The sequence below is a fragment of the Lissotriton helveticus genome, chromosome 5_1 (assembly GCF_964261635.1).
Source record: "Lissotriton helveticus chromosome 5_1, aLisHel1.1, whole genome shotgun sequence".
NCBI classification, from domain to species: domain Eukaryota; kingdom Metazoa; phylum Chordata; class Amphibia; order Caudata; family Salamandridae; genus Lissotriton; species Lissotriton helveticus.
In genome coordinates, this window is record NC_136065.1 from 191513149 (window position 1) to 191532534 (window position 19386).

Genomic DNA, 19386 nt, shown 5'->3' on the forward strand with positions numbered 1-19386 from the left:
TTTGTCACGCCTGCGCCAAGTGAAATTCTATATGCTAATGTCCTCATTATGCAGTATAACATAACTTAAATTAAATTATAATGCTAGGAGGTCACAGTATAAGTATTAAGCTTCATGAATAGTAAAAAACGAATTTTGTAGCACTTATTTTTAATAAATATTTTGCTTAATTAATAATTATTTTTAATAAACCCAATCATTTTTGATACTTCCACATATTAAGGTTCTGTAATTCCTCGAATCTGACTTCATTTTCTTTTTTTTTTGCTCTGTGCCACGTAGGCCTGCAAAGGTAGCCCGGCGCACAAGGTGGCCTGCCCCCCCTCCCCCCCAGTTCATGTACACATTAACCAGGTTTACTCTGAAATGAACTGCAAAAAACTGACCTCTTCACCTGAAACTGACCTCGCAAAGCCAATTTCCCTGATTGATCTTTATCTGAGCTTGCCAATCAATGTTCAATACATCGTTAACTTTTTAGTTTCCTTGCACATGCCTTATCTTGTTTCAGCATCTGTTACTGTTTCTTTTTTTTTAAAATGTTTTTTCATTACATAGGTTAATTATTATTTAGCAATAGAACCAAGAATATGCTTAGAGAAATACTTAAAGAGAGGAAAACCCTTAATTGAAATGTCTTCCTATAATACAAAATAATGAACCTTAGTTTTGGAGCCTTTTTAAAACAACATTCTGAAATGCAAAGTTTCACCCGTGCAACTGAGGGCAAAGTCCTGGCTGAATAAATATTCCTGTTTATTTAGCTTGTCTCTCAATGTTTGTAACATGAGCATGGTGGCTGTCTATTTAAAACTAAAATTAAGACATTTCAAGTTTCAAAATGCGTGTGCAATACAGCAAGATCCAATGTATTCAGATGATGTGTTTGCCTGTTAATATCTAATACAATGTATCTAAGGAAAATGCTGTAAGTTTATTTATTTTTTGCAAAACACCCAATTCCGTTTTTGCGGGCTTTTTTATTCCTAGTGAATGTGAATTTTAATTTTAGTTTTTAAGCATTTAGACATTTTGCTTAATAGACTGAAAACATCAAGAAAAACCACGAACAGACATTGAGCTCATTTCAGACATAAACAGAAAGGGGTCAAACACTCAGGACACACAATACGGCGCGCTTTAGCCATTTATTTCGTGAATAGCGCCATTGCTATTCACTTACAGAAATTGTACTAATGGGAAAACCACATAGACATTTAAACACACATTTAACTCACAAACCAATACTCAGAACAGAAACAAAGGACAGCCCACAGACTGTACTTAAACCAAACCATTTGTAAATACTAGTTGTAAGTCATATTTACAAGAAGCGCTTCTCAATTGTGTTCCAAAAGACTGCAACAACAGCCCAACAGACTGATGTGTGTCCAAGAAGCGAAAATACACTCAATTCACTAGCTTTGGCTAGCAGAACACCAAAAATCGCTCTGCATATCTTCATTCATAAAATTGCACAGAACAAAGGATCCTTGTATGTATTATGTCCATATTTTAATTCCCTGGGGATACAGAATCACCAAGGAAGAAATATGTTTGTATACCTAAACCTATTTAGGTATTCCTTCTAGGAGAGCCGGCTAATTAATTTCACATCACACTATGGTACCTTCCAAATAAAGCAACACATTATTCTATGTGAGCTTTGAAACAGGCATGCCAAAAATACTGCAGAATATACAAGTATTATAATCAAAGTGGTGCTTAATGTACTTTTCGTACGTGCACCATTCAACAAAACCAAATGGAGAAAAATCTCCTCATTACCTGTCTACACAAATTGCAATTTGCATATCAAATCCATACAAATCAAAAGTTGGCCAACACAAATTCCAAAATTCCAAATCTACAGTAAGCGTTACTAAACTACCTTACTTTTACCAATCAAAAGATTGTCTGTCGGGGGATGGACCGCCGCCTCCGCCAGGATCTGAGATCCCGATAAGGCAGCGGTCAGAATCGTGATCCCGAATGGAGGCGATGTCGAGGCAGGCACCGCCATCTGGATTACGATGTCCCTTTCCGACAGCCTTTTCATGGCGGTCAGACCATCAGGAAAAGGCTGTAGGAAAGGGACTTTAGAGGCCCCAGACAGGGGCCTTGTCCCTTGTGGGTCACTGCATAGTGGCCCAGGGACACACGTAGTGCCCCCACTCACATTCATGCACTGTGTCCCATTCACCAAATAGTGTATGGCACATGGTGCATGGATATGAACACAGTGCTCTTTTACACTGCGGCTTGTGCTGCAGCTCTTTTCCTGGGCCACAGCACAAGCCACTGTGTTAAGGAGCACTTTCTGACTGCCAGCACGGCAGTCTCATCAAAATCCGGCGGTCGACCCACTGACTGCATGTCGGGCAGCCTCCAGACCGCCTCGACAGTGGTCTGAGGTCCGACCGCTGACATCCAAATAAGGCCAATAATCCGTACAGTCATGAAGAGGAAGCTGCCCTGTACCTTCAAATACTTTGCCAGAAGTCACTGCATTGCAACCCACTTTCGTACAATTCCCATAGATCAGCTCATATATTTAGAGTCCACTTCAACTTCTGACCTTCAAGAACAGATACCATAGTCTGTTAGTCTTCTCTGTGACATTCTAGTTTATAACCCACTTGCAATGCATTCCTTATCATTGTCAATCAGATGTGTTTGGTGTCCAATGAGTGATGAGCTGTCTTTTTGTGTGTTTCCTAGCTGTGTAGAAGAGTACAAGCTGGCCCCAGATGGCAAGTCCTGCCTCATGCTGTCTGATATCTGCGAGGGCCCCAAGTGCCTAAAGCCAGACTCCAAGCTCAACAATACCCTATTCGGGGAAATGCTGCACGGCTACAACAACAGGACGCAGCAGGTCAACCAAGGACAAGTTTTCCAGATGTCCTTCAGGTAAGCTTTCCAAGGTCTGCCATCCTTCCTGTGCCACTGAATTTTGTGTGGGTCTTTTTGCTGGATGTTTGGCATATAGTTGACTTGGGCTTGCATGTTTCCTCTGGCAGTGTCAAAACCTAATCTGGAGCCCAAGTCGAGAGAATCATGTAGGCCCACAAAGGTGAATAGTGTGAATAAGGAGTTCTTTGTGTACCTGAAAGTAGTGAAGTGCACTATTTTCACATTTAAGGGCATGACAATAAATGTGTGCTAGTACCACAATTCTTGCCTGAAATATTACATTATTTTTGCCTTTGTACATGAAGAAAGAAACTATGTAAATAGTATTGAATGTATAGGGAAAATTGAAAAAAATGATTTACTTTGAACTGAGAGCCACAGCTGTGATACCCCAGAGGGAGGAGATGGAGGTTGGGGCAGATGGTGTAGGGGTGTGACGGTGCGGCTGTGAAAGATATTTATTCAGTCACACAACTGACTTTAGTGAGGTGTGAAGGCACAGGCAATATACAGGAACCTCCAACCATTGCTCCTGCTCACAAAGGGGAAACAGCCTTTACACTGCGGCTCGAAATACACTTAACCGCTTGGTCCCAACGCCAAATGTATCTTTACAATGCATTCCTTTGCCACTCAAGTCGTTACAATGACTTGCCTTAAGCAATGTGTTATTGGATTGATGTTGGACGCTTTCCTTACTGTGGCGCAGACTGGAGTTGGAATAGTAAATTATACATTCCCAACTCCAGCGCTCTCCTTAAGTTAAGTCAGTGTAATGACTTGTGTGGTAATGGAATGCGTTGTAAAGGCACATTCATTGTTCAGACCATGTTATTGAGGCAGGTATGGTTAACACCTGTGTGGTTCAGCCATACAACCCTCACAAAGGTGAACTTGACCCATCTCATATCTAACTTACTATTGGTAGACATTGAGGGGTTTATCATGTAGATCTTCCTCAAAAACAAGCGATGAGCAAAAGGAGTGTTCATACAGCATCTCAGGATGCGCCTTTCAGGTATGCACACAGTACACACAAATTCTGGCCATGCAAATACAAAACGTAAGATTTAAAATGTATAGAACCCACTAGTAATGCAGTGAAGTATGAATTTGTGAAATCGTTCATTCTGAATAGTTTGCAAAAAGTACTTGACTTCATCTGAAGCCTCATTGGTATTGCCATAATAAAGTATTCATGTCAATAACCGGAAGTGTCAGGGATGCAGATGCTGTTCATTCCTGTTGGTCACTGTGGTCTGTTTATCTCTTGTCTTCCACAAAAACAAAGCAAAGTCACTTATCCGTGTCACTGTTCGCTTTTTCTCACTCACCTCTGGCTCCCCTCCAAAAACCTGCTGAGACGGAGAGTTATAGGTTTCAATTGTTCACCCATTCTGCATCCTAATGCGATCAATTCATGGTAACTACGTCACCAGCTTCTTCCGGGTTTAAACTCGAGGGGGGTAAATGTAATCATAAGGCTGTGTCTTGCCCGAGCTTCCTCCCCCCAAGAGAGGAGAGGTGGAAAACGTCACCTTTCTTGCCGCCTGAACCTCCAGCATACCATTCTGATTGGCCCATATCATACACCAAAGAGGGTTAAACCACTCCATCCATGTCCATGCTGTGCTGGACCTTGCAGGCATGCATTGCTCCATCCTTGTTTCTGGTTAAGAGTTTTCATTCAACCGTGGGTGCAGGTAGTTTTAGTGGAATGGGTGCCATGTCAGCAGTTCAGGGATGTGAGGGGCTCTTTGCACCCCAATTATGGCTGTCTTTACTACCAAACTTGGGGCAGCAGAATCATTCTCCTTGCTTTTCTTGGGGCACAAGATAGACTTGCTAAAACACTATTTTTTATGAAGTGCAATCAGGTTTACGGAAATGGCCTATGACTGTCCCTTGTATTGTATGCGGAATGCAAGGGGTGGAATATGCGTCTTTCTGCTCGGGGGCTACCAGAGGAATCTTTAGGACTCTGTAAAGCTCATGCTCCAACGGAAAGTATTGCCTAAACGTGCAATTAGGAATTAGCATACTTTTAATGACAGATTTGAGTTACTGTAATCTTTAATTGTAATGGTGTTAGCAATGCCTGCTTCACAGTTGAGTTCACACAGGCGTACAATCTTGGTTTTAACTGTAATGAAATTTAAAAAATGAAATTTGCAGAAAGAAATTGGTCCACAGAGTTGCTCTGGTTTTGAAATAGTTATCTTCGAAGAAAAGATTAGTATAAAAAATAATCTTATTTTCCAGACTTTTTTCAGTGTAATTGCATGTCCTGGCACCACGGTCCCAATGCAAATATTCAATGAAAACTGGATTTTAGCAGATATCAGTTTCCTGAGCCATAGATAAATGTGGGCATCATCTGCTCACATTGGCACTGCTCAGGCCATCCCCCAGTCCAGGTGCCAAAGAACTGCCAAAGGAAACTGCAAACATCTATGTTCTGTGTAGTCTCCTGGCTTGAAGACACTGAGTGATGTCCAAAGAGCTGCCAGTGCCAGAAAGTCTGGGTCCAAAAATATCTGTTTGCACATCCCTTGCAACTTTTCAAAACCGAGGCCGCCTGTTTGATAAAAGCGGTAGCAAGTCAAAGGTTTCTGGCAGTCAATGGAGCATAGTGCTGCAGAACAAGCAAAATATATTCTTCAAATCCGCAATGAATTATGGGCCCCAACAGAAAGGAGAGGTGACCTTCAGCTACAGCCTCAGACTTTGGAATTGGAATTGGAAAACCAGGTACGAATTCCAGATCAGCTTTACATCCTGTGATTCTGGGCAAATCACTTAAAATCCCATGCCTAAAAATGTGCACCATCTGGTTCTCTGGTAAAGCCCTCTGGCCAAGTTAACGCTGTACTAAATTACGGGGAAAAAGGATGCACCTGCATGGAGGGTTCTATTGTGTGCTCCTAGAAGACTTTAAAGCACTCGTTTCAGAAACGATGACACAAAATGCCCCCGAGAAGAATAACACACACTTCTCAAAAACAATGACGTGTGCCTTTCCAGGATGCCTTGCGTACCAGTCCTTCCTGGGCCCTCAGCCCATGAGTATACAACAGCTTTATGGATTGCCAAAGCACTGCCCAAGATCACACATTGGTTCTTCATTTCCAGAAGGGAATGTTTCCTTTAGGTTGGACCTTGCTCTTCATTAACTTGAAGGCTACAGAAAGTAAGATGTGCCAATGATAGATTTAGCTACAGTAGCCTTAAAATGCATCGATTATAGGGATTAAAAAAACCCTACACTGTTATGGTCAGGCACAGAAGGATACTTAATAAGCTTGGCTAAAAAGCCATAAAAAGTGAAGTTGACTAATCCTGTAGCACAAGGAGAAAAACCTTAAAGGCCTTATTTATGAAGGCCTTTCGCCGCCGGTGCGTCACTTTTAAAATGGGAAAAAGTGACGTACCGGCGGCGCAAGGCCTTCATAAATGAGGCCCTAAAAGCCTAACAAAACAGATTATTAGTGTAAGCAGACATACTGAGGCAGGCTGTGGAGTTTGCAGGAAGGGTTTAGCAAGTCTGGGTTCTGCAAATTCAAAATATGTCTTGAACTCGCACAAAAGACCAGAAGGGTGTGTTTTATAATTGAGGGTGGACGATTTTGCAGTACAGGCATTTTTTCCTCTTACTTCTACCTCTGCTCACTTGCCACATTCATGTGGTGTTGTGCTCATTTGTAGAAGGTATCACACTTCTGTCTTCACAATGGCAAACTTCAGAAGTTCAGATAGTTAAACATAGTCATGTAGGGATTTATTTATTGATTTTTTTAGTTGTGTTACTGCAGAACTATCTATCCGTCCACGATCCTTCTCAATCCAAATGACAGATTAACATATCCACCGCTCAAATTACTTAATATTTCACTATACTAATTCACCACTATTCATCTATGGTTTCCTGAGTAGCGTGCTACTCGCCGAAAAAGCACTTTGACGCCTAATCAGGGTTAGTAAGCCCTATTTAAATGCATTTACATTTATAATACAATACAATCGCATGCACTCGTTTTCAAAAGTAAAGATTATTTAGTCGAGACTTCACTATAAAGTTATTGTCTGACTACCAAATGCTCATGTCTGGCCATATTTACAAGATCTGAACTATATATAAATTGTACATGGTACAAAAAACAGCCACGGAAATGTGAGTTGCAACTAAGTGACTATTTTGCACTGAGTAATGTTCACACACAGTAGGGGGCTTTGTTCTGATACAATCATGTGAATAATAAAAGATGTGTCCCTGCCCTAACAGAGCCCATAGCAGCAAAGGTGGAAGTTTTTTTTTAATGACAGGAAATATTGAAAAAGATTGTTGCTTCTTGCACCTTGAAGTAGTTAAATTGTTGGCTTGTGCCAGGGTATGCAAAGGGGAATAATTTGCTTCTGTTTTGTGAGTCAGTAAATTTCGATGTGGAATTGTGACGGTGCAGTCATAAACCGATCTGTGCAGGCGCAAGGTACACTGTTTTGTTTGTCCATTTGTGCTCATAAACTAAACTTTGTGACTCAGCTCTTTAGCATTTACTTTGCACCTCTTGAGGCTCATTCATAAATGACACTGGGGCCGATGACACTGCACGACTTATTCTCAGCGGTAAGGATAGAAAGAGCACAAAAGGCCCATCGAGAGAAATAAATTAAATGTGCACTTGAAGGACACACATTACAATACTTTCAATAGGTCAGGAATTTTCATCTCACTGCTTGGGAGATCTGTCATCACAAACTTATGTTGTGGAAAGAGAATGACAGGTTAAAAGAGACAAATACAAATGTATTCATTAAAGCAATTTGCCATTTCAGTTTCACATTGCAGTCTGAATCCCTTCTGAATTGCCAGATGACTTCAGACTCAGGCATTTCCGACCTCGAAGGGACCATACAATTATTTCAGGCGTGTATTTTTCCCCCCTGCTGTGAGAAGTTAAAGTCCGTGGGCTCACAATTCCATTTATTTTTTTGTTTTTTGTTTTTAAATTGCCATATTTGCTTAATGTGAAGTTGCGAAGACTAATGGCTCAACATTTCATGCATTTGTTTTAAAATAGAATTTACCAATTTTACTAAATATGAAGATTTTTTTTTAATAAAACTGAAAAATGGGCTTTATGCAATAGCAAAAACTGTCCTTTACAGCACTCGGTGCATGACTAAGAGTTTGGCGAAGGGCACTTGTTATAATGCGGACGGGTTGTCGTTGTCTGTCACGTTTGTGTTGGAGAAAACCATTCACAAAATTCTAAATCAGACCCTTGATCAGGAGCTGGAGCTATGTACCACTTTTCCTGGTGGCCCCACACCCCTGCTTTACACCTCCACAGAAGCCCTCAGTCAGGCTTCATGGGGTGGTGAAACAACAGCTGTCATTGCATTTCCAGGCTCCTCTCAGATGAGGACAAGGCGTTACAGCCTGATGTCCTGTATATAGGGGCAGACAATCTGGCTGCAGGGAGTGTGTGCATTAACATATGCAGAGTTCTGACAAATTCAGTGAACATCATACTTCTTCACGAAAAGCAATGTATCCCGAATTTACCCATCTACGCGGGTGTAATTAAAAATGTTCTCATCCCTACTGCTGTTTTAACTTCCTTCATTTTAGAACTCTTTCCAATTATCGTATTTTAAAATTCTATGTCCAGATGTTGTTGAGGTGTGCAAAACTGCAGGACCGCAGTCAAGAAATCTAGTTTAAAACGTTTCAAGTTATTTAAATTTAGGATTTACCGAATAACTGTCAGTCAAAACCTTGGCCATAAATATGGTCATGATAATTTGCCCCATGCGTCTGGACAACTGTTATTTAGAGTCCTGTGCCTCCTTTTTAGGTCTTGCTTAACAAGTCTGCACACCTATTGTCACCATTTCTTCAAAATATACAGAGTGGGCTTTGGGTCCCACCCTAAACACAATTTATTTCTCCCACACTTCATGCTATTGACTTTTAGTAAGTTAATTCCGTGCTTCCACTGGACTGCATTAGGGTCTATGTTATATCTAAAATGTACAGTCAATCATTCGCCTTTTTGTTTCATTACATTTTTTTAATCTCCTATATGTGGTCTGTACAGAAAGAAGTCCTTTTATTCTACGAATTTGTATCAGCATTGATTTAGTTAAATGGGTAAGCTTAAATGTGATAAATACATGCACAAAGCATTTGTGAATATTGTATTTACCTGCATTGACTCATTTATGCCAGACTTACTGGATTAGCCAATGCTTGTTTTAAACCTGCTAAGTTTGTTCAGTTTCAGCATGGATATTCATAGCTGGCAAGTGACCCCACAGTGAAACAGCATTAACAATGCAGTCTTTACCTCGAATAACCTTTACCACACGTCAATTACAACGCATTCGTCTTTACCACGCATATCTTAACCAAATAAATGTTTACGACTCATATGCCTTTACCACACATGCCTTTACAATGAAAATGTAATTATTTCACAGGTAAGTGTATGATATATATGCATATATAGATATATAGATGTAGCTATAGGGCAAGCATATTTTCAGGGTTTAGGGGTGGGTGAGGATATTGGGTGACAAGTGTATTTTTACGGTTTAGGATGGGTAAGGGTTTTTGGGTGGAAAGGGTATTTTTAGAATTTAAGGTGGGTAGGGCTTTATGGGCATCATGGGTATTTTCAGGGTTTAGGGTGGGTAAGGGTATTTGGGTGGCAAGGGTAACTTTAGGGTTTAGGGTGGGTAGAGGTTTATGGGTAGCAAGGGTATTTTCATAGTTTAGGGTGGGTAAGGGTATTTGAGTGGCAGGGGCATTTTTAGGGTTTAGGGTGGATCGTATTTTTTGGCTGGCAAGGGTATTTCTAGGTTTTAGAGTGGGTAAGGGTATTTGACTAGCAAGGGTATTTTTAGGGTTTCGGTGGGTGTGGTTATTTGGCTGGCAATGGTTATTTTAGTGTGTAGGGTGGGTAAGGGTATTGTGGGTGGCAAAGGTATTTTGGGGGTTTAGGGTGGTTAGGTGTTTTTAGGTAGCAAGGGTATTTTTAGGGTTTAGGGTGGATAAGGTTATTTGGGTGGCAAAGGTATTTTTATGGGTTAGGGGGTTGAGTTAAGGAGTTGTGGGTCAATAAGGTAAGATATTTACTCATGGAGAGCCTAGAAATATGCATCAGAACTGAGCGCTACCATTAAGGACATTTTCTGACTTCATCTCCCAGTAACCAATGTGAGGACTCATTCAGAGCCATCCAATCAGGATTCACAATAGGGGTAAAAGCGCGAGGTGATGCCGCGAATGCGATCAATGGACTGCAATTATCCCTCTGATAAAGAAAGGCATTTGAAACACGTCAGGGCTGCGGTCCTTGGTTTTAATTGCCGGATGGAGTGTTTGCTGTACCAATATAGCGATGGGGTAAGCTCTACTGTGTCGAGTGCTGCCTAACCTGTTGGACAATCCCCAAAGAGCTGAATATATATAAATATATACATATATATATATATATATATATATATATATGTGTGTATTTTATATATATATAAAAGAATTAATGACAACTGTTTTACCTTACATTTTGCCTCACATATCAGTCCAACAACAATTGAATTCTTAGATGTCTTCATTTATGTCAATGATAACAACTGGCTACAACTGCTTTCAGAAAACCAACTGCAGGAAATGCAACACTTCACGCAACTAGTGCACATCCTAAACACTTAATTGGCAGCATCCCTTATGGTGAGATTTTATTATTGAAATGCATCTGCAGTACACCGGAAGATTTTAATAAATGCCAAAATGAAGCCCTAACTAGATTGAGGAAAAGAGGCTATACAAACAAAGTGTTAGCAGAAGCAGTACTGAAAGCTAGTAAGAGACCTAGAGTGTCATTATTGCCACGAGAGATAGAAGAAGTAGAATTGGATAGTTTAACGGAAGGCCCACCTAGGCTCATCACAACATTTAGTCGTCAAGAACGAAAAATCAGAGCCATAATTAATAAGAACTGGCCTATTATCTTGACAGACAATGTCCTCAGTAACAGACTGCCAGAGAAACTTACGATCACGTTCAGGAAACCTCAATCAATGGGGAATCAACTCTCAAGGAACAGTCCTGGCTAGAGCACACAGGATCTTGGTTGAAACCAAGAAACAGCTTTTAAAAATGCATAACCTGTCGTGCATGTAAATTTGGAGTAAACACAACAAAATACACTACTCCATTTAGAGAGAATCAGTTAGACATCAAGGGCAACTATAATTGCCGCACAGATGTTGCGGTATATGTTCTCACATGCACCTGTGGGCTGAGGTATGTGGGAAGTACCAAGCTCCAGGTGCACGTGAGGATATTACAACATCTCCGAGCCATTATTAATTGCGATCCGGCACTTTAAAGAAGTACACAGTAAAGATATCAACTGCTTATCTTATTTTGTTATCGATTCAGTCCCTGTGCCACGGAGAGGTGGCAACAGAGAAAAATTATTAAGACATCTGGAAACTAAATACATCTTAGACTTAGATAGTACATTTCCAAATGGTCTTAATAATAAAGAAGACATGCATACTTTCTTACAGATCAATAATTAGCATGACTACTATCATAATGTCAAAATGAACATATTTAGGAGGGTTTGTACATAACACACCGATCCCCACAGGCATGTGGGTAGTAGGTTCTCCAAGTTGCTATAAGAGAGAAAAACCGCTGGGACGTGGAGAGTTAAAAAAATTTATACCTGTCCGATCTGCCTCGGTTTTGTAAACTTTTTTTTAATTGTTTTTTATGGGGATCTATTTTTTGCACATATAATTTGCACTAGAGACTGTACACTCATTTGGAACCATATTTCATGATCATGAAAATAAGAATGTGTATGACTTGGGGCTTTTTTAAAAGCGAATGCATGAATTTTACATCATTGAGAAAATATTCTCTTTGACTGTGAACCGTAAGCATTAAGTGTTGTAGATACTAAAAAGGAGGTTTTCTCGGATATACAATGAGAAAATCAACTATATTGTTTGAATATATCTCAAAACATCTCTGCATTTAGGCAGTAATTTTGGACTCATTCTAGCATAATTTGCACATTATTTTTGCATTTAAGCTGTAATTTGCACATGTGTCTGCATATTTTGCACAAGTTCTTTTTGCGTGATTTGCAGAAGAATATACTCTTGGATCAAGATGTTTCAAATATGGATATATTGAGGAACTTGCACAGTGTTGTTGTATATTTTGCACATTCTCCCAGCATTTATGCTGTAATTTGCACAGAGTATCTACAGTGTGGGTTGTGATTGCTAGATATGTAAATTGCACATGAAATACGCCTCAAGACTTAGATACAGGGTCTGGTAGTGACCATATATTGCGGTATTTGCACATGTCAATAGCGGTATTTGCACAATGGCGTAATTTGTACATAGTATGTCAACAAATATTTTAGAACTTCTTTTTGTGTAGTTGCATACATCAGGCAATATTTAAATACATCCTGTATTAATTTCAAAAGAGCTTTGGTTTCAGAGCAAAAAGCCTCATAATGCAAGTGTTCCATGAGTGTTTTTTCACTGTTTACTGTCACGTGGTATAACACAAAGAAAAAAACAAATGTATAAAAAACAATGACGTACCGCAGGCTCACCATGTGATCAAGGGCACTCGTTGCCCGAAACGCGTCATGCTAGGAGTGAGAGAAAAGGAAAAATAAAAACGTACCTGTCATTTCAAGCTGCCTGGTGGTCCATTGATTCCATGTTCGCTGAAAGGAAGTGCTGGAAGTATTCGCTGGTATATATATATTTTAATAAAGGCTTCCAGTAAGCCGAAACGCGTCTCTCTTACCTCTGGGATTGAGGGTGACTCAGAAAAATAAATAGATGCCGAATCCTGACTACCTCGAGTCCGTGCCTTCTTCTGTGGGAGATTCTTTTGATGATTCTGTAGAGGCTGGATTGTGTGTGTATATATATATATATATATCCAAACATCAAGTGCCTGCTAAGGAAGAGCCCACTACTGGAAGGTTAGTATCTGTGAAATCTTTAATGAAGGTACTGCATGCTGTAAGATCGCTGCTCACGCTGTAATCATCCTGCTTCATCCCCGACGCGTTTCGTGCACACCTGCACTTAATCATGGGCTGCGGGCTTTGGTATTGCGGAAGCGGTCATGTATTTTTAAAGCACCTTAGCGATTGAGTCCCCGCCTCAGTGGGCGTGTCCACAACATGTGGAATTCTGGTTCTTGTGGTGCATAGTCAATTCCCCAGTGGGTTACAAGCCGCTTTCACAAGTGTTCAACCATATTATCCCAAGTGGGTTGCAGAGCCTCATTCTTTCAAGCACCAGCATATTGTCCCTTCAATAAACAGCTTCCAGTACCAACGCCGCGGAGCCGAGTGACACCGCAGCAGGTCTGCAACACAGCAGGGCTCCTTCCGCGATCCAGGCCGAACCGCTTAAACATCCAAACATCAAGTGCCTGCTAAGGAAGAGCCCACTACTGGAAGGTTAGTATCTGTGAAATCTTTAATGAAGGTACTGCATGCTGTAAGATCGCTGCTCACGCTGTAATCATCCTGCTTCATCCCCGACGCGTTTCGTGCACACCTGCACTTAATCATGGGCTGCGGGCTTTGGTATTGCGGAAGCGGTCATGTATTTTTAAAGCACCTTAGCGATTGAGTCCCCGCCTCAGTGGGCGTGTCCACAACATGTGGAATTCTGGTTCTTGTGGTGCATAGTCAATTCCCCAGTGGGTTACAAGCCGCTTTCACAAGTGTTCAACCATATTATCCCAAGTGGGTTGCAGAGCCTCATTCTTTCAAGCACCAGCATATTGTCCCTTCAATAAACAGCTTCCAGTACCAACGCCGCGGAGCCGAGTGACACCGCAGCAGGTCTGCAACACAGCAGGGCTCCTTCCGCGATCCAGGCCGAACCGCTTAAACATCCAAACATCAAGTGCCTGCTAAGGAAGAGCCCACTACTGGAAGGTTAGTATCTGTGAAATCTTTAATGAAGGTACTGCATGCTGTAAGATCGCTGCTCACGCTGTAATCATCCTGCTTCATCCCCGACGCGTTTCGTGCACACCTGCACTTAATCATGGGCTGCGGGCTTTGGTATTGCGGAAGCGGTCATGTATTTTTAAAGCACCTTAGCGATTGAGTCCCCGCCTCAGTGGGCGTGTCCACAACATGTGGAATTCTGGTTCTTGTGGTGCATAGTCAATTCCCCAGTGGGTTACAAGCCGCTTTCACAAGTGTTCAACCATATTATCCCAAGTGGGTTGCAGAGCCTCATTCTTTCAAGCACCAGCATATTGTCCCTTCAATAAACAGCTTCCAGTACCAACGCCGCGGAGCCGAGTGACACCGCAGCAGGTCTGCAACACAGCAGGGCTCCTTCCGCGATCCAGGCCGAACCGCTTAAACATCCAAACATCAAGTGCCTGCTAAGGAAGAGCCCACTACTGGAAGGTTAGTATCTGTGAAATCTTTAATGAAGGTACTGCATGCTGTAAGATCGCTGCTCACGCTGTAATCATCCTGCTTCATCCCCGACGCGTTTCGTGCACACCTGCACTTAATCATGGGCTGCGGGCTTTGGTATTGCGGAAGCGGTCATGTATTTTTAAAGCACCTTAGCGATTGAGTCCCCGCCTCAGTGGGCGTGTCCACAACATGTGGAATTCTGGTTCTTGTGGTGCATAGTCAATTCCCCAGTGGGTTACAAGCCGCTTTCACAAGTGTTCAACCATATTATCCCAAGTGGGTTGCAGAGCCTCATTCTTTCAAGCACCAGCATATTGTCCCTTCAATAAACAGCTTCCAGTACCAACGCCGCGGAGCCGAGTGACACCGCAGCAGGTCTGCAACACAGCAGGGCTCCTTCCGCGATCCAGGCCGAACCGCTTAAACATCCAAACATCAAGTGCCTGCTAAGGAAGAGCCCACTACTGGAAGGTTAGTATCTGTGAAATCTTTAATGAAGGTACTGCATGCTGTAAGATCGCTGCTCACGCTGTAATCATCCTGCTTCATCCCCGACGCGTTTCGTGCACACCTGCACTTAATCATGGGCTGCGGGCTTTGGTATTGCGGAAGCGGTCATGTATTTTTAAAGCACCTTAGCGATTGAGTCCCCGCCTCAGTGGGCGTGTCCACAACATGTGGAATTCTGGTTCTTGTGGTGCATAGTCAATTCCCCAGTGGGTTACAAGCCGCTTTCACAAGTGTTCAACCATATTATCCCAAGTGGGTTGCAGAGCCTCATTCTTTCAAGCACCAGCATATTGTCCCTTCAATAAACAGCTTCCAGTACCAACGCCGCGGAGCCGAGTGACACCGCAGCAGGTCTGCAACACAGCAGGGCTCCTTCCGCGATCCAGGCCGAACCGCTTAAACATCCAAACATCAAGTGCCTGCTAAGGAAGAGCCCACTACTGGAAGGTTAGTATCTGTGAAATCTTTAATGAAGGTACTGCATGCTGTAAGATCGCTGCTCACGCTGTAATCATCCTGCTTCATCCCCGACGCGTTTCGTGCACACCTGCACTTAATCATGGGCTGCGGGCTTTGGTATTGCGGAAGCGGTCATGTATTTTTAAAGCACCTTAGCGATTGAGTCCCCGCCTCAGTGGGCGTGTCCACAACATGTGGAATTCTGGTTCTTGTGGTGCATAGTCAATTCCCCAGTGGGTTACAAGCCGCTTTCACAAGTGTTCAACCATATTATCCCAAGTGGGTTGCAGAGCCTCATTCTTTCAAGCACCAGCATATTGTCCCTTCAATAAACAGCTTCCAGTACCAACGCCGCGGAGCCGAGTGACACCGCAGCAGGTCTGCAACACAGCAGGGCTCCTTCCGCGATCCAGGCCGAACCGCTTAAACATCCAAACATCAAGTGCCTGCTAAGGAAGAGCCCACTACTGGAAGGTTAGTATCTGTGAAATCTTTAATGAAGGTACTGCATGCTGTAAGATCGCTGCTCACGCTGTAATCATCCTGCTTCATCCCCGACGCGTTTCGTGCACACCTGCACTTAATCATGGGCTGCGGGCTTTGGTATTGCGGAAGCGGTCATGTATTTTTAAAGCACCTTAGCGATTGAGTCCCCGCCTCAGTGGGCGTGTCCACAACATGTGGAATTCTGGTTCTTGTGGTGCATAGTCAATTCCCCAGTGGGTTACAAGCCGCTTTCACAAGTGTTCAACCATATTATCCCAAGTGGGTTGCAGAGCCTCATTCTTTCAAGCACCAGCATATTGTCCCTTCAATAAACAGCTTCCAGTACCAACGCCGCGGAGCCGAGTGACACCGCAGCAGGTCTGCAACACAGCAGGGCTCCTTCCGCGATCCAGGCCGAACCGCTTAAACATCCAAACATCAAGTGCCTGCTAAGGAAGAGCCCACTACTGGAAGGTTAGTACCTGTTTATTGAAGGGACAATATGCTGGTGCTTGAAAGAATGAGGCTCTGCAACCCACTTGGGATAATATGGTTGAACACTTGTGAAAGCGGCTTGTAACCCACTGGGGAATTGACTATGCACCACAAGAACCAGAATTCCACATGTTGTGGACACGCCCACTGAGGCGGGGACTCAATCGCTAAGGTGCTTTAAAAATACATGACCGCTTCCGCAATACCAAAGCCCGCAGCCCATGATTAAGTGCAGGTGTGCACGAAACGCGTCGGGGATGAAGCAGGATGATTACAGCGTGAGCAGCGATCTTACAGCATGCAGTACCTTCATTAAAGATTTCACAGATACTAACCTTCCAGTAGTGGGCTCTTCCTTAGCAGGCACTTGATGTTTGGATATATATATATATATATATATATATATATATATATATATATATATATATATATATATATATATATATATATATATATATATATATATATATGGAGAGAGAGAGAGAGAGAGAGAGAGATATAGTCACTGACAAAACCATAGGTTTCAGACATGTTATAGTTTGTTGGACATTTCACTCGTACAAAACCATTTTGAAATTCCCACGTTATAGTTAGTTGTACTAACTATAACTCACGCGCCCGCAATCCACTGCTGATGATGTCACATATTACATCATTCATGACATGGTCAGTGACATCACTGATGACATCACTGCGGACATCTCAAATGACATCACTGATGAAATCACTGATGACATCATCCAGTGAATGTGGTTTGGTTTGTTATTTAAATATGTATTATCTATATAGCAATCTGCATTGAAGAATGAGTGGATAAATAAATATCTGGATGGAGGATTTAGTAGCATTGTGATTGACTGTTTACTTGACTATTTATAGTGTCTCACTAAATAGATTGGATAGTGACTAAGCTGTGTGAATTTCTGTACCACTTTGTCAGTTGTTGTGTAAACTGCTGCACCTGTTGGTTACTAGCTATGTGAAAGTCTATATTATTTATTGATTAGTTAACTGAGTATTTGTATGGGAGAGTGAATGTGTGTGTGGTTTGGTGGGAGGTGTGTGACTGTCAAAATATGTGCAAATAGTTGATTTACTAGGTATATGAGGTTAAAACTGCATGTTTGGGTGAGTGAATGTCTTTATGGGTGTAGTGATGAGTAAATATATTTCTCAATGATACATGTCCAACAAAGTAGTAATATAAAAGGCAGTGTATGTGACAGTTGTATATAAATAAGTATACATAAGACTCAGTGATTGTATGAGTGACTGTATGGACAACTGTATACTTGTAATAGTGATTTTATAACACACTAAGTATGAATTACTATCCATATAAATAAATAAAGTAGTGTCTGTATAAATGTGTAACTGAGTAAATGTAAGTATGATTCATTGTTTGTATAAGTTAGTGGGATGACTGCATAACTGAATAGCATGTGTGCTGGTGTGTAATGTCGATATAGGTGTATAAGTATATTTGATAGTGTTCTATTGATCATTGACAGCATGTATGAGTGAATCTATAGGTAAGTGATTAGATTAGTATGTAGATCTAGGAATCACTGAGTATTTTTTTAGAAACTTGTATTGGTGTGTCAATGGATTCAAATATAGTACTCTGTATTTTACAGTGAGTGATAAAAGGTTATACTAGTGTAGGATGAGGTGTATCTGATTGTCACGTGGATGATGTCATCAGTGATGTCATCATTGATGTCATTTGAGATGTCATCAGTGTTGTCACTGACCATGTCATGAATGATGTAATATGTGACATCATCAGCAGTGGATTGCGGGCGCGCGAGTTATAGTTAGTACAACCAACTATAACGTGGTTTTGCACGAGTGAAATATCCAACTAACTATAACGTGTCTGAAACCTATGGTTTTTTCAGTGAACTTCTAAGGTTTTTTAAATGCTAATTCCTAACTATAACAGGCCTCAAACCTATGGTTTTTTCAGTGAATTTCAAAGGTTTTTTAAATGCTAATTCCTAACAACCTGCCTGAAACCTATGGTTTTTTCAGTGAATTTCAAAGGTTTTGTAAATGACAATTTTTAAATGCCTTTATTGCTATTTTTTTTTTAATACTGGTTTTCTACATTTTTTAAAACTATTTCTTTTTAGATATTTTATTTTTCAAATTGCATTATAATTACATTACACATTACATTACAAAATATGCTTTCTCAGAATGAATTACTTTAGTTTAAATACTTTGCGAATAGGCAATAGACTTTTAAGTACAGTAGTTACAGTTGTTGCAATGGGCAACTCAATTTCAAACACAATGCAACATTCAGGTCAATGTGAATTTCTAAATTTCTAGGTAAATGTAATTAATTACTTTTTGGATTACTTTTCTAACCACAGGACTTAATCCTAAATTCAGTCCTGAGACATCACCTGTAAACAGTTGAATAAAAGTGTTTTGGTTACAGTAGTGATTTTTAAGGAATATTATTGTATTTTAAAAGTTGACACTTGGAAACTTTTTTACATATATTCACCAATGTTATCCTATGGGAGGAAATTCACCTAGCAGGTAAGTAGTGTTAACGTTAATTTTTCTTACTCAGTGGTGGCTCCTGGATCCAGCACAGGTGCATCTTCTGTAAACAGTTGATAGAATACGTTTAAGTAATACAACCAATTTTTAAGGAATATTTTTAATTTGTGAAAATAGACACCTAGAAACTTTTCTGCTGAAACACAGACAATGGATTCCTATGGAAGGAAATACAAGTTACTGGTAAGTATGGTTAGAATTACTTTTCAGGATAAGTACTGGGCTCAAAGAAGCAGCACTGAGGTCTCTCCTGATAACAGGTGAGTAAATCGGAATTCGTAGTTCTGATGATTTTATAGGAATTTTATAAAGTTCAAAAACTCCACACTTAGAAGAATTTCCAAGTGAAACCACTCAATGTTACCCTATGGAAGGAAATTCACTTAACATGTAAGTAGTGTTATCGTTACTTTTTCTTACTCAGTGGTGTATCCTGGAT

The 19386-nt window shown here is 41.1% G+C and overlaps 1 protein-coding gene across 4 annotated transcripts in view; it reads left to right on the forward strand.

The window, feature by feature from the left end:
- ASTN2 (astrotactin 2) overlaps nt 1-19386 on the forward strand; it is a 2754112-nt gene that overhangs the window by 1979905 nt on the left and 754821 nt on the right. For all 4 annotated transcript variants that reach the window (XM_078641978.1, XM_078641979.1, XM_078641981.1 and 1 more), the window contains one exon: nt 2722-2910. In XM_078641978.1, coding sequence (XP_078498104.1) covers nt 2722-2910 — 189 coding nt within the window. The remainder of the gene's footprint in view (nt 1-2721; nt 2911-19386) is intronic.